Here is a 15,801-nt window from a genome sequence, read left to right on the forward strand (position 1 = left end):
AGTGATTTAACCTCTTAAAAAAATCATTTACACTTAAAAAATGGGATGAGGCAGGATTTCTCCCCACCTTTTAAAAATGTTTCTAGAGCTACTAAAAAACTCGCATTTACAAAATAGTTGATAAAAATATTCCTCTGGATTGTACAAGAAGGGAGGCGGGGACACTGACAGACATGATGGATGGTTAGTCGGACTTGGCTTCTTTCTCTTCTCCTTCAGAGGCTGGACTCTGGTTCTCGGTCTCTCCATTCTCTGCGGGCAGATCCGTGGTTTGCTGGTCGGCCACTTCAGCTTGTTTGCCCTTTGCTCCCCGCTTCCCTTTTGCTTGCACTTTTTTATCTGATGACTTATCCTTTCCCGCGGCCTTTTTTGGCTTCGCGTCCACCTTGGCGGACTTGGCAGACAGCCTAAGCGGAGCGGCGCTTGGGCTCCGTCTTCGCCGCTCCATCCGCGCTAACCTTCCTCTTGGGCATCTTGGCGGCGCTGGATAGGAGGTGCGTGCGAGGCCGAACCTGCCACGGAGCCGCCGCCGCACGGACTGCTGCGACCCGCCTCAAAGGTGACTTCTGCAATATCCCAACCCTGCCAAGTCATAATCCTGTAAATTTATCCCATTTCAATAAGTCATATCCAGTCTAACAGACCAAAACCTAAGCAATCACTGTGGTGACTCTTCTCACACTGCTTTCAACCCCAAGAATGAACCCCCTCAGTTCTGCTTCAATTTTATTCCCAGAAACTGCTCTATTCACCATGCCAATCAAAGGTGAATGCTCATCAATCAAATACTCTACAGGTGCTGTCCTACAAAGCCAGCAGGAAAAATCACAACACTCACCCTGTCTTAGAATACTCTGATTATCAAACTGAGAGTTAACACATGCATTCAGAATGAAATAAAAATTCCTTTCCATAAAATTCACCTGTGATTCTTTCCCTCGTTCACCCCATTCATTCACAAAAGTCATCCTGGCCTTCCTTCTTGCCCTGAAATACATCTAGTTCAGCCCTGCTTCCATTGACTATTCCCTAAGCTTTCAACAGTTTCTCTCCACAGGGCAGTTCCTTCTTATCCTTCAGATGTCAACTCAAAATGTTAGTTTTTCAAGAAGGCCTTCTATGACTATTAAAATAGGAGAGTCTCTCCTTCCTCAACTTAAAGGGTTTTCTTTATAGGACTTTAAAATGTCTGATTTTCTATTGTACATTTTGTAACTGACCTTACCATCTGAAAGAAACATTGCTTTGTGAGGACAGTGGTTTTGTCTATTCCTCAGATACCTGGTATCAAACAAGTTCTCAATTGCTCCTTAATTGACTAAATGAACATGGGGGAAAATGGGAATAAATTCTCCTTTAAAATAGGTTGAGTCGGGCAGTGGTGACACACGCCTTTAATCCCAGCACTTGGGAGGCAGAGGCAGAAGGATCTCTGTGAGTTCAAGGCCAGCCTGGTCTACAAAGTGAGTTCCAGGACAGGCTCCAAAGCTATATAGAGAAACCCTGTTCCAGGAGAAAAAAAGTAATAATAAAGCCTGAATGAAATTCAACCAACTTACAAAATGTTTTCAAATACCAGGGAGAAAGGCGAAGAAGTTAGAATTAATGATTAAATTTTCAAAGTATAGTATACTTTTCAGCATCTCAAAATAACATAGTAAGTGCTTTGAAATATACCCTATACTAATAAACAAATACATACATACATACATACATACATACATACATACATATATATCTGCATATATGCTAATAAGGGCTTCACAAAGCTTTGGTCCTGCAGGGCCTCACACATGTTAGGGACATTGTTTTACACTGACTTAAACCCAGCCCACGCACATGTTAGGGACACTATTTAACACTGACTTACAACAGAGCCCAATTGTGTTTTAAATGTTGTAACCCTTTTAAAAAGTATTCTGGTCAGGTGGTGGTGGCTCATGCCTTTAATGCCAGCACTCAAGAGAAAGATGCAGGCAGATCTATGTGAGTTTGAGGCCAGCCTGGTCTACAAGAGCTAGCTCCAGGACAGGCTCCAAAGCTACAGAGAAACTCTGTCTCAAAAAACCAAAAAAAGAAAAAAAAAGTATTCTGGGAAAGGGACTGGAGAGATGGCTCAACCTTTAAAGGCTAAGAATCACAACAGAAGGACAAAAAGTATCCTGGGAAAGACAAGCACTGTCCCACTATATGAATTTGCAGAAAGAAAAGGCATAATGAGGCTGAGGATGGGGAACCACTCCTCTAATCCTTGCACTCTAGAGACAGAGGCAGAGGAATTTCTGTAAGTTTGAGGTGACCAGGGCCTACACAGTTCGATGCATTTCTGTAAGTCTGAGGTGACCAGGACCTACATAGTTAGTTTCAGGCCAGCCAGGACTAACCTGTGAGACCGACTCAAAAAATTAGTAAGAGGAGCTGGGCAGTGGTGGTGCCCACTTTAATCCCAGCACTTGGTAGGCAGAAGTAGGCGGATCTCTGAATTAGAAGATAGCCTGGTCTACAGAATGAGTTCCAGGACAGCCAGAACTACACAGAGGAATTCGGTCTCAGAAAACCAAATTTAATTTTAAAAAAATACATAAATAGCCAGGCGATGGTGGTGCACGCCTTTAATCCCAGCACTTGGGAGGCAGAGGCAGGCGGATCTCTGAGTTCGAGACCAGCCTGGTCTACAGAGCGAGTTCCAGGACAGGCTCCAAAGCCACAGAGAAACCCTGTCTCGAAAAACCAAAAAAAAAAAAAAAAATACATAAATAAATGAAAGATTGAATGAATGAAGACATAATGACTTTTTCCATCTTGATGATGACTCACCTAATCAATGTACTGCATCATTTCACAAGTGAAAACTATATTATTGCTTTCAAAATTACCATTAACATATTACTGTTCTCAGAAACACATAAAAAGGGTAAGAGATTAAAAATTAGTTAGGGCTATCAATACTTAGAAACTCTAACTTCTTCAGATTTTCAAGTTAACAATCAAACTATCATTTCCCAGAATGTAAAGATCTTTCCCCATATACATTAGAACACCAAGGATTCTGAGGTAAACTCATTCCCTTGACACCATGAGAAACACCATTGGATGAAATCAAGGATATTGCATCACAGAACACAAACCCCTTTTTCTTAACAATTTGATCAACATAGTAGAAAAGAAAATCACTTAACTTTCTCTGGATGTGGTTAATAACAGTAATCAAATGAAAAGGGTCACAATTTGACACAAGCTACAGTTACTGGCAAGAAAAACCTCAGCTGAAAAAATGCCTCCATCCAGACTGCCTACAGGAGCTCGAAAGGGCATTTCCTTGATTCATGCACAATGTGGGGGAGCTCGCCCGCAGTGGGCAGTGCCATGCCTGGGTGGGCGGTTCTGAGGTGGATAAGACCTGACTTTCCTCAGTGATAAAGCTTGAAATGAAAGCTGCAAGCTGAACTAAACCCTAACTCGCCAAATTACTTTTGGTCATGGTCTTTTATCACAGCAACAGAAACTCTGAGACAGAAAGCAATAATGAAAAGCATAATAGTGACATTTTATACTTATGAATAAAATCAAGAAGAAATGAAAAATTCATAAAAGAATTAGTCAAACATGAATCACACAAAAAACTCTGATCTGTTATTATTCTACTATATTTTCACTATTAAGGATGTCAAAGAAAGGAAAAATACATAAAATTTCGCACCTATTTCCACTATTACCTATTCTAACAATACAATTTTTTATTGTTTTAATTCACTAAGACTTATAGGAATACTCATATATGCAAGCCTGTTTTGAGCATTTTCCTCAATCATTTAATCCTTAAGATAACATGATTTAGGTACACATAGTGTATCTGTTACAAATAGGAAAATGCAGCAGAGCAAAGTTAACCACCTTGCCCAAGAAGTGATCTGAACCTAGATGGCTTAACTCAAGGATCAGTAATGAGGATTTAAGTTTTCCTAGTACACTACCACCTCATCCATTTTCACGTTATCTGTTGGTTGCTTTAGATCTGGTCAAGCTCAGTAACTACAACAGAGTCTGTATGGACAACAAAACCTTCTAGTCAACCCTCCAGCTCAAAAAAGCTTGTGGGTCCCTAACCAAGTTACATCTAACAGTAATAAATAATGATAATATACCTTCCAAAGACTCAATCCCAGTTGCTTGCGCCAATAAATCTTCATGTCTTGCAACAACCTAAAAAATCAAGAATAAAAAAAAAATCAGCATTTGCTCTGCTTAACTATCTTTAACACTACAGGGTACAATCCAAGGTCTCCCTTGATATATAAAGCAAACAGATACTATACACATACACACATACATGTGCAAGTTATGAGGTGTGCTTGAGATGAACGCATAAATCACAATACGGAGCAAAAGAACATAGTGCTAACTCTGCCTTGGTCTATTTGGTGTGGGAGCCCATAGAAGTGGCTCTGCTACATCTTGATATAAGGTCAGATGTTGGCTGAGGTTGCTGCCCCACCCAGTCCCACAATAAACACATAGAAATTTGTATTAATTGCAATACTGTTTGGCCAATAGCTTAAGCGTATTTCTAGCTATCTCTTACATCTTAATTAACCCATTTCTATTATTTTATATTTTACCACGAGGATTGTGGTAAGGTTCCGGCTGGCAGCTACATGGCTTCTCCCTGACTCCACCTACTCTATCTATATCTCTTTCAGCCTTGCTTTACTCTGTTAAGCCACTGGCCAAAAGCAGCATCTTTATTAACCAACAGCAATAAAATATATTCACAGCATACATCACCTCCCACATCACCTCCCCTTTTCTGTCTAAATTAAAAGGAAGGTTTTTAACTTTAACATAACAAGATTACATATAACAAGACAGGTATCAAGCAAAAATTACAGTTACAACAATTATATCTACTTTATCTTTTATTATAACTAAGGAAAACTATAATTATAGCTATCTATTCTTCAACTCCATCAAAGACTTCAGAAGGATATAATATTACCAAAGTAAACAGAAAATGCATTGTAAGCAACTTCCAAAACTCTAGAATTGACAGAGACATCTTTGCTGCCTGGACAGTCACCCAAAGTTCTTCTGTAACATTGTGAGCACCCATCTTCAGCCTACAGGCTCATAGTATCCAAAAGACTTTTCCTTGAAGCAGGAAATTTCAAAGACAGTTCCACCTGTATTGGCAGTTTGCCAGTCACTTTCTTCTGTGTCCTGCAGAATGTCTTGCAGACTTGTTGATAAAGTAGGAACACCAAAGGAAGGTCTAACCTTTATGCAAGTCCAGCAGTCATTTTTCTGTGGGTCCTGCAAGTCCAGTCAAGCAGTTCAGGCAAGAGCAGTTTCTTGCTCAAATGGCAAACAGACTCCATATGGAGCCTCCTCAATGCCCATCTTCCTCTTGAAGTAACTGGTGCTGCCAGGAGCAGATAAGTCTCATTGTCAAAAAAAAAAAATCCTAAGTTTTTAAAATACTTTAAATGCCATATTTTGAAGGTCTCTGAAAGATTTGAAGAATACCTATCTAACTGAAATATATCTCTATATATCTAGAAAACCCAACATGACTACAAACTTGACTATTATAGATGATTACCTATTAACCTATATTTCTTAATTACACATTACATTTTTAAATGAGCCACACAAATACAATACCTTAATCAAGAGCAGAAATATATATATATATATATATATATATAAAACAAAATTGATCTTAAATTTGTATCACTAAACCATGATCCATACCAATGCTAAGTTTCTATCTCTATAGCATATCCCCCTTTAAATGTAAAGAAACATTTATAAACAATATTTGGGAATTTGGGTGTAGTTCTCTCCAAACTGTTTCCTGCTTTTGGATGGGTGAAGTAATTTGGGGGAGGGGGGTTTACGGTAACCTTTCAGGGGGTCTGGAAGAAATAAACAGGTTCTCATCCTCGGTGGAAACAAAAGCAGAAGCTCTTTTCCAAAGCAATATATCCTTAGAGCCAAATTTTGAAGTCTAGATATCTTTAAAGTATATATGGTGATTTAGCTTAGCAGTACATACAATGAAATGTCTCTCTGTACTTGGCTCATTCAGTCAAAAATTCAAAGAAAACACAATAATATACATAATCCAGACTCTCTGTGTATTTTCTATTTTTAAGTGGCTTATTTTTCTTTACTCCTTTTAATTTATGACTGTTTGTACTCTATCTCTTTAAAGACTTTACCTTTTCAAAAAAATTTACATCTTTTTATAACTATCTATATTCTTATTCTTTTCTCTCCCAAACCTATATACATTTATCCAACACTGTGACCCATTTGGAGGTTTTTTTTTTTTTTTAACTGAATCTGTCTTTATTGTGTATATGTAATTATTTTCTGACCAGAAGTGCCTTTTTTATTGCTAAGCAGGCATGACTAGGACCAACTCCAGGTCCTGCGTGTTTACTCCGCCCAGTCCAAGACGGCAGAGGTCCATTCACCACCTCTGAGACTGCCGGGTGGAAGCCAGGCTCACCACCTCAACTCTGGTAACTAGTTGGCCCATGCTGCCACCAAGTAACTTACAGCACACTGCCCACAAACCCCATTCAAGTGCTCAGCCTCCTGAAAGAGCCAGAGTTCATGCTGGCAGCACAGACCAGGAAGCCACCTTTAGAAACTGCACAGGGTTTTTTTGTTTGTTTGTTTGTTTGCTACCACTAAATTGGGAAGACCTCTCTTAAAGGAGCTGCGGCAGCCCTGCTCGCTGCCAGTGAACAGAGCACCTCCAGAGAAAAAATGTGGCTAAATGTTGTTTTTTAGTGTCTAGAATTCCTTTCAAAGCCCTCTCAGGTTTTATATGGATTTAGCCAGCACAGGTTGGAGCGCCAATCTGTTGGCTGAGGTTGCTGTCCTACCCATCCCGCAATAATCAGAGAGTTCGAGCCTATTATTACTCCTTCAAGGTCACACAACAGAAATGTCTGGCTCAAGGTGAAGTTGCTGTACATCTTGCCTGGGTAATAGGATGTTTTGACCTAGGGTGTGGTTATTTTATGTTTTGGATACTAAGAATGTAACTACTTTGTTCTTTGTATCTGGGTTAAAAAAAAAAAAAAGCCTTCTCCCTCCCCCCTCCTTTCTGTATTGGGTATATAAAGGATATGAGAAATAAACACGAGGCAGATTCAGTAGTCATTGAAACGCCCTCCCAGATCTATTCTCAGTCTCACATCTATTTCTTCTTTAATCCACACTCCTCAAGATGTATGGACAAGTCAGCTGGACCAAGACAATTTGGGGTACAACAAAGTACTATATCACAGCCCAGACAATAAACAAGAGATTCATCATCATAGTTCTGAAGGCTCAAGTCCAAGATCAAGTGTAGGCAACCAGCATCCATCCATCATCTGCGGTGCCTTCTGTGTCCTGACATGGACAAAAGGTGAATAATCTCCTGTGGGGCTCTGCCAGTTTAGCAAGGTCCTAATCACCTCCCCAAAACCCACCTCTCCAAATTATCACACTGGGGATGGTTTCAATATGTGAACTGTAAGGTAAAAAAGGCCAAGGGAAAATGAGCCCTACCTGACTAGACCTGAGACCTGGGCTAAGAAAAAACACCATGACCCTGACTTGACCCTAGGACCAGGGCTTGAAATTGGACCAATGCCTGAGTTTGCCCCAGAGTCAGGCTGCAGAATTTCACCAGCTCCTCAGCACAGAATCCCACCAATCTCTGGGGTCCCTGAACACAGAATCCCAATAATCCCTGAGCATGAAATCCTATCAATCCCTGAGCTTGCCCCAGAATCAGGCTACAAAAATCTACCAATCCAAAGCCACCCTGGTAAGGACACAAACCCCAAGAAATCCTTTATAAGGTCTTTGCTGCTGTTTCTCACCCAAGGCAGCCATCTTCCTTTCAAATAAATCTCTTGAATGAGGTTTGTTGTGTGGTGTGACATTTTCTCCAGAGCTTGTAACAAATTTCTCTGGAGTGGAGTAGAGACACAACACCTTCCCTGGGAAACCTTCCCCTAGCAGAACAGACTTGTTACACTCAAGGAACCTGAGCAGAGCAGAGTAGTATGGAACAGAGCTGTAACATTCTCAGGAGCAGAGGTGTGGGGAAACCCTCCCCTGATGGAGAAGAGTTGTTACACTGGCAGTGGGGCACCCTTTCCCTGGGGCAGAGCTGTAAGCTGTTATGCTTACAGTGACTTTGTGGTATTCCTCGGCTTCAGACTACCAGGATACCTTTCCATCTGAGCTGCAATGCTTATATGAACACATAAATATATAGGATTGCAGCTTATTTGGAAAACTGTGCGTATACTGTGCATGAGGCCCTAGGAAATACAAACTTGGGACATGGCCAATTCTCCACTTTCCTAACTGTGTAAGTAGATGACAAAATCCCTGTTGACAGGCTTTCGTATGCTTTACCTCTAGAGAATTATTTCAAAGTCAAGTTTTTCTCTATTCTTGGACTTAGGTCCCTGTGTCAAGCGCCCTGTTTAAGTCCCAAGTGGTTAGGCCCCATCCCTAAGGACCAGCCAGGTTCTGCCCACAGAATACTCTAAGGGTCGTAACAGCTTGTCTCAGCCCCTTGAGACACAGGTAGCCAAGCTCTGCCCTCAGAACAAGAAGCCCAAACTCTCTGAGCTTGAAAACCCACCAATCCCCACCACAGAAATCTCCACCCTGGAAAATTCCACCCCCAAGAAACCATATATAAGCCTGCCACCTACACAGTTCATTGCTGCTTCTCTCTCCAGCAGAGGCAGCCATCTTTCCTTCAGAGCTGTGGGTATTTTCTGACTTCCGACTGACAGGATATCATTTCCTTCAGAGCTGTAACACTTACAGACAGCTACCTTCCTGTTTGTTTTAGCTAGCAACCAATAACCTAAAGATTCACAAACAGCTAAAAAAACATATTGATTATATCAGTATTTAGTCACAAACACAGCCAACAACTCTGTAAACAACTATCTGCTAGGTACTTTTCTGCTTTCAATACCTACAGTCAAGTCCTGGGATCATGTTTGTGTGAACACTGCTTCTCTTCTAGACAGATTCAATCTAGTGTAGCCCAGGGTGGCTTTGATGTAACAGAGATCCGTCTGCCTGTCTCCCAAGTCCTGGGATTAAAGGTATGTGCTAAGGTATGTGACATATATATTAATACTTAGAACTTTAATCATGTGGTTGATGCTTTAATTATTTTAATTGCAGTCTTTTATTTAGCTAGCATGATCTAAATTTTTTTCTGAAGAAAAAATAGTAGTAAGTTCAGTTCTCATACTAGACTCAGAGACTTTGACCACACACACACACACACACACACACACACACACACACACACACGCACACAATAATTTGTATTCCTAAAGAGTGTTAATTTTAAATTCTCATCAATTCCTACCAAAGAAATACTGAATAAAAGAAGAAATATAACAATTATAAAAGTGAGACAAAATTTCAGATGTCTCTTGCAAAAACCTATCCCCTGAAACTCTGTAGTGATATTTTGTCTGTGTTTTAGCAAAAAAAGCTTGCCTAAAGATCAGAACACAGAGCTAAGCCACTAGAGGCCAGGGAGTGGTAGCACATACCTTTAATCCCAGGACTTGGGAGACAGAGGCAGACGGATCTCTGTTACATCAAAGCCACCCTGGGCTACACTAGATTGAATCTGTCTAGAAGAGAAGCAGTGTTCACACAAACATGATCCCAGGACTTGGGATCACACACCTTTAATCCCAGACTAGAGAGCTGGAGACAGGAGTGATATGGCTGGGCAGAGAGAGGAATATAAAGTGGGAAGAGATAAGAGTTTGAGCTCAGTGCAGTCTGAGGATTGCCCTGCTGTCTGAGGATGCAGTCTGAGCACTGGTAAAGGTAAAAGGTCTCTTAAGTGGCTGCACTGCTTCTCTAATCTCTCAGCTTTCATCCCAATATATGACTCCAGGTTTTATATATTAAGACCAATTAGAATTCGTGCTATAAAACTCTATGCAGAGTTTAAGGATATTCTCCTCTGCTCCTGTAAAACATCTTGTATCGTTCTATGTAAAAAAGGCTTCACCTGACAGTTATTTCTGTCTGTATCTGTCACTAATCTTTGGAGTCTTTAGAGAACCAAGAAATGTGTTCTCATTTCTGTACTCCATAGCCTAACACAAAACAGAATTACGTGCCTTCTAAGTATTTGATATTTGTATTCTAAACATGTAATCAGAATTTTAAAGTTGAAGTGACCTTAGAAGTCATCATAATCTTTTTAAGCTGTTCTTTTCATTAATAAAGAAACTCAAAAAAAAGTTAAATGGATATATCTCATTTAAAGATATGAGAGATTTAGATTTCCCAGTAAACCGAGCATTTATTCACAAACTTATTCATCCATCTAAGTATGTCTTCAATAACTTCTCAAACAAAAAGTAACATAAGGATTGTGAGACCTAGGGCTATTATAGCTCAGTTGGTAGGGTACCTGTCTGGCACATGCAAGTCCCTGTGTACAATCCCCAGTGCTACAAAACAAACAAATCAACAAAGAAGTAGACCATAGAACAATCCTACAAACTTTATCAATTATAGATGGAACATTTAAGTTTATCTACAGAAATATCTTTTTTTAAAAAACTCAAATAAATGAAGTGGTAAGAATGTCAACCAAAGTGACTGCACACCTAAGCTTGGGACCTATCTCCTAATGCTTATATGTGCTCTACGACATCACAACATTTATTGAGTTTCTATAATTTCAGCAAATGTTATACTTTGTACTTAAGAAAATATAAACACGCCGGGCGGTGGTGGCGCATGCCTTTAATTCCAGCACTTGGGAGGCAGAGACAGGTGGATCTCTGTGAGTTCGAGACCAGCCTGGTCTACAAGAGCTAGTTCCAGGACAGGCTCCAAAACCACAGAGAAACACTGTCTCGAAAAACAAAAAAAAAAAAAAAAAAGAAAGAAAGAAAATATAAACACTTCCTGTAAGACATCCCAATATTACTTATTCAAATTGTTCTACTTCTAAAATTCCATTTCATTTTCCACTATCATTATCAAAGGTGTCTATTTCACCCAAAACACTCACTGTAAAATAATATTAATAAGAATAATAACAATTCTTTGGGTAATAAACAGAAAAAGCAAATGATTCCAGAAAGGTAGGTTAATTTGTTTTCAACTAATTAAAAAGTAGTTTACAGAAAACATCACAAAAATGTAATTAAAGTGATGCTGGTAAGTTAAGCATTTGTTTATGGAAATATACATTTGACTTTAACAAAGATGAAATGACAAAGGGATAAACAGTCACTTCTGTCGAATAATCTCTCCGACCCAGAAGAAGGATGTTACCTGTAGATGTAGCTCTTTATCCAACTGACTGATCCCCTGGGCAAGTTTTGCTAGTTGCTCAGCAATTACAGCTTGATGAATAGATTGAGAAGTATAAGCTTTTACATCAAAGTCTTCATTTAAAAAGTCACTGTAACAGTCTAGGAAAAAACAAAGGAAAACTTACCAACAGTTATCAAGCAACAGATCAATTATAATCAAAATTAGCACGTTTTAAGACCTTCTATGCACGAGGAACTGTTGCAGACACTACCTAGAACAATGGGGAATTGGAGCAGACTGCAGCAGACAGAAAAGATAATACTCATGAGAGAATACTTATGTTCTGGGTGCTGCTCTAAGTCCAAGTCCTTACTCCTTCAGTCCCCACACAGTCCTGATGTGATGTGGGATTCTCCTCTGTATGCTGTGAATGTGTTTTATTACCATTGACTAACAAAGAAGCTACTTTGGGCCTATATATAGCAGGACACAATATACACAGGCGAGATTTCTGATATATTGAGAGAGTAGGTGGAGTCAGAGAGATGCCATGTAGCTGACGGAGACAGATGCCCGGGAAACTTACCGGTAAACCAAGAGCTTCCTGGTAAAATACAAAATAATAGAAATGGGTTAATTCAATATGCCTAAGTGATTGGCCAAGCAGTGTTTTAATTAATATAGTTTCTGTGTGATTATTTTAGGTCTTGGCAGCAGGGAAATGAACGAGCAGTCTCATCATATATGATATGTGGGAAAACATAATTTTTCTCTACTTCACAGGTGCAATTTATCCAGTGTTAATATCTGAGATTCCAATACTGAAAGTAAAAATGCTGAGTCCAGGAGTCTAAACCGCTCTGCTGTTTCTTCTTTGTTGTTATTGTTTTGCTTTGCTTTTTGGTTTTTCATTTATGGGTTTATAGATTTTTATACACACACACACCATGATTTCTTTTTCCAGTCTATCTGAATGCAATTTTTATATCCATTTATTTACCTTTCAATACTACCTATAAGTTTGTATTTGCTTATTTGTATTCATAATTTAGATTCAGTTTTTATAACAGTATTTATGCACTGATCTAGAGATATCTGAAGCAACAAATATTATCAATGGTCAGTTTTCCTGAAGCACTGTTCCTAGCAATAATCTCACTTTCCTGGAATAAAGATTAAAGTTGATAGTTGTGATTTTAATCTTTTATTCAGTGTTTTCCTTCCTTGTGATTCACCTGTATTGTATTAGTCTATATCCATTACAATACACACTCCACCAAGGGAAGCGATTCTGTTTCCTACCACATCTCTAAGGACTAACATGGCCAGACAATGGCAGGTGTCAGATGAATTAATCTATACATCATCTCAAAGTATCATTGTGCAAAGAGCAAAACAGTCTTAACTATTCTCAGCGTCTAATTACTCTCAAACTGAAGTAATAGAATACAACTACTTTGACCCTAATTCTAAAAGTTCTATTTTCTTCCAGTTTGCCAAGTTTTCCTCAGAATTAAGAACGCTACCAGACAAATTCAGTCATTCCACACAGAAAGTTTACCACCAGGAAAAGTCAAAATGGCATGTTTTGACAAGGGTAAGAATAAGTTTAGTAAAACTAGATGACAGAATTATGTATTGGGCAGAAAATGTAAAGGAAAAAATGAAGTTTCAAAGGAAGGCTGGAGGGCAGTTTGAAAAATGCTTGCATGATGTGCAAAACAGTCAACTTGTGTGCTACTGGTGGTGCTAAGCCTAGCAAGAGCACTGCCAGTCTTGTATTCTACAACAATAATTCTTGCAGGAACAGAGAATAACTACAATGGGATTTGTTACACAGCAGTGTGCTTGAGTTAGTGTCTACTAGTTTTTAGCAACTAACCATTGGTGTAGGAGGTCCTTCTGTCTATATGTGTGGCTTTCACTGATTAATGAATAAAGAAACTGCCTTGGCCTAGTTGATAGGGCAGAACTTAGGTAGACATGGGATGACAACTGAATGCTGGGAGGAAGAAAGGCAGAGTAGGAGAGCCACCATGGAGTTGCCAGAGACAGACATGCTGAATCTTTCCCAGTAAGCCACAGCCTCGTGGCGATATACAGATTAATAGAAATGGGTTAAATTAATGTAAGAGTTAGCCAATAAGAAGCTAGAGCTAATGGGCCAAAGAGTGATTCAATTAATACAGTTTCTGTGTGGTTATTTCGGGCCTAAGCTAGCTGCGCACCCAGAATGTACAAGGGCCGCCCTACCTCCTATAACTATGACATTTTCAGGAGTTCTTTGAGTCAGACAGTATTATATGTAGGCTTTAAACCAGTTGGGATAGGGGTATTTATACCATGAAATACACAAATACCAATGAAACTAGGCCTTTTCTTATTTTCCAAGAAAGCTGGTTTACTAATATATCTTCCCATGGAGTAGAATCAGAGAGGTCAGAAAAGCACAGCACTATGTTAACAGCCCAAGTGACATAAGATACAATAAGTGTGTGTCATTTAAGAATGTTAGGCAAGTGTCAAATTTGGCAAATGTTTGGACATGGCAATGAGTAGAACTTAATAAGATGAAATGGTGATTAGTAGAAGAAACCAAAGATAATTCCCAAGTTTCTTTAAATAGTGGAATAGTCTTTATCTGATATGAGGAATTCAATTCTGCATTAAGCTGAATGCCCTAGGCATTAAATATACAAAGATGAGAAACAAACTGCCTCCAAGAGCCTCACAACCTAAGTATCAACATTCAGTTAAATACCAATAGTAAGTACTAACTGTGGCAATTAGAAAAAAGATTCAAGAATAGGAAGACATTTACTTTGCTTAATGTTTTCATAGAATATGTACTATTTGTTAATATGTTGTTTACTATCAAGACAGGAATATTAGTAGGCAGTTAAAAATATAGTTCTTTAATTTAGAAGAGAAGTAAGGAGAATTTGTCTTACTTTGCTTTTCTGTTGTGATAAAACAGTGATCCTTATAGAGGAAAAGGTTTATTTTAGTTTACAAGTAATAGTCCATAATCAAGAAAAACAAAGATAGTAGCTCAAAGCAAGCACCTCAAGGCAGGAACTGAAGCAGAAATCATAAAGGACCATTGATTAATGGCTTGCTCCCCCAGGCTTTATCAGCTATTTTATTTAATTTTCACCTGTCTAGAGAGGGCACCACCCAGAGTAAGCTAGACCCTACTGCATCAACTAGCAATTAAGAAAATGTCCCAACCTGTGGCCTTGTTGGAGTCTGGGGGCTATGCTGCAGCCAGGGCCACACAGACCTGGGTGGTCTGTGTTGCCACCCAGGGCCATGGTGTTGTCCAGGTCAAAGGTCATGTCTGGGTCTGTGGCCCTATAGCAGCCAGGGTCTGTGTTAATGTCCACAGCTCCTAGTGCCATTGAAGGCCATGGGGACGCCCCAGGTCTAGGGCTATGCTGCCAATGCGGACATGTCCATCTGAGTGGCCTACACTACCACCTGGGTCATCGGTGGCATCAGATCTAGCTGCTTTCCAAGAACCATGTCTGAGTCCATGGTCCAGCTGCAGCAAGGGGTCTGTAGCTTGTGTCACTGCAGGGGCCCATGCGAACCATGCATGATGAAATCAGAGGGCCATGCTGAGGTGGGCCCACCCTTTGCTGGCCCTGCTTCTTGCTGGATACTGCAGAAATTAGCTGCCCACCCAACTTGAGAGAGCTGGCCACATTCCTCTATACAGGTGAGGAAGAACTAACCCTAACAATATGGGCTTAACAGAGCTGACTCTGTGCCCTCGCCTGAGGTTGGTGGCCCCAGTGGCCCAGAATAACCAGTGCTGCTATCATCCAGGCCCAGAGCCCTGCCTTGGGGTGGCCCACCCTAACATATACCCCATCTAGGACCTGCTGGAACTTGAGAAGGTACTGATGCTGTGGAACAATACCCACAGGATTTCCATGACTTGGGGTAGCTGTGGGATATCCTGTAGTCAGAGGCTGCTCTTTTGTTTCCCGGCTGCCCAGATCCAAAAAAGTCTGAAAAAACTGAAACTATATTAATTGCAACACTGTTTGGCCAGTGACTTTAGCGTATTTCTAGCTAGCTATTATATCTTAAATTAACCCATTTCTATTAATCTGTGTATCGCCATGTGGTTGTGGCCTACTGGTAAAGTTCTATCCGGCATCTGTTTCCTATAGCAGCTACATGGCTTCTCCTTGACTCTACCTACTCTCTTCTCTATCTGTTTGGAATTCCCTCCTTTTCCTATTCTGCACTGCAATAAGCCCAAAGCAGATTTTTTTATTAACCAATGATATTCACAGAATACAGAGGGGAATCCCATATCAATATTCCAAAGGAACTCAATGATGATGTACCAGAAGCCAGAGGCTTTGAATCTAGAGAGAGATCAGGACAGGCTCTAAAACTACACAGAAAACCAGAGAAAGAGAGAGAGAGAGAGAGAGAGAGAGAGAG

General features: G+C 39.9%; 1 protein-coding gene and 1 pseudogene across 1 annotated transcript in view; both read right to left on the minus strand.

Annotated features, from left to right (window-relative positions):
- The window catches only part of Cog5 (component of oligomeric golgi complex 5), a 253,334-nt gene that overhangs the window by 234,754 nt on the left and 2,779 nt on the right, over positions 1-15,801 (minus strand). The window contains exons 2-3 of the mRNA XM_005343875.3: positions 11,359-11,498; positions 4,146-4,203 (exon numbers count right to left, since the gene is read on the minus strand). Coding sequence (XP_005343932.1) covers positions 4,146-4,203; positions 11,359-11,498 — 198 coding nt within the window. The remainder of the gene's footprint in view (positions 1-4,145; positions 4,204-11,358; positions 11,499-15,801) is intronic.
- Positions 10-538, minus strand: LOC101992244 (annotated as a pseudogene).

Source organism: Microtus ochrogaster, chromosome 1 (assembly GCF_000317375.1).
Source record: "Microtus ochrogaster isolate Prairie Vole_2 chromosome 1, MicOch1.0, whole genome shotgun sequence".
NCBI lineage: Eukaryota > Metazoa > Chordata > Mammalia > Rodentia > Cricetidae > Microtus > Microtus ochrogaster.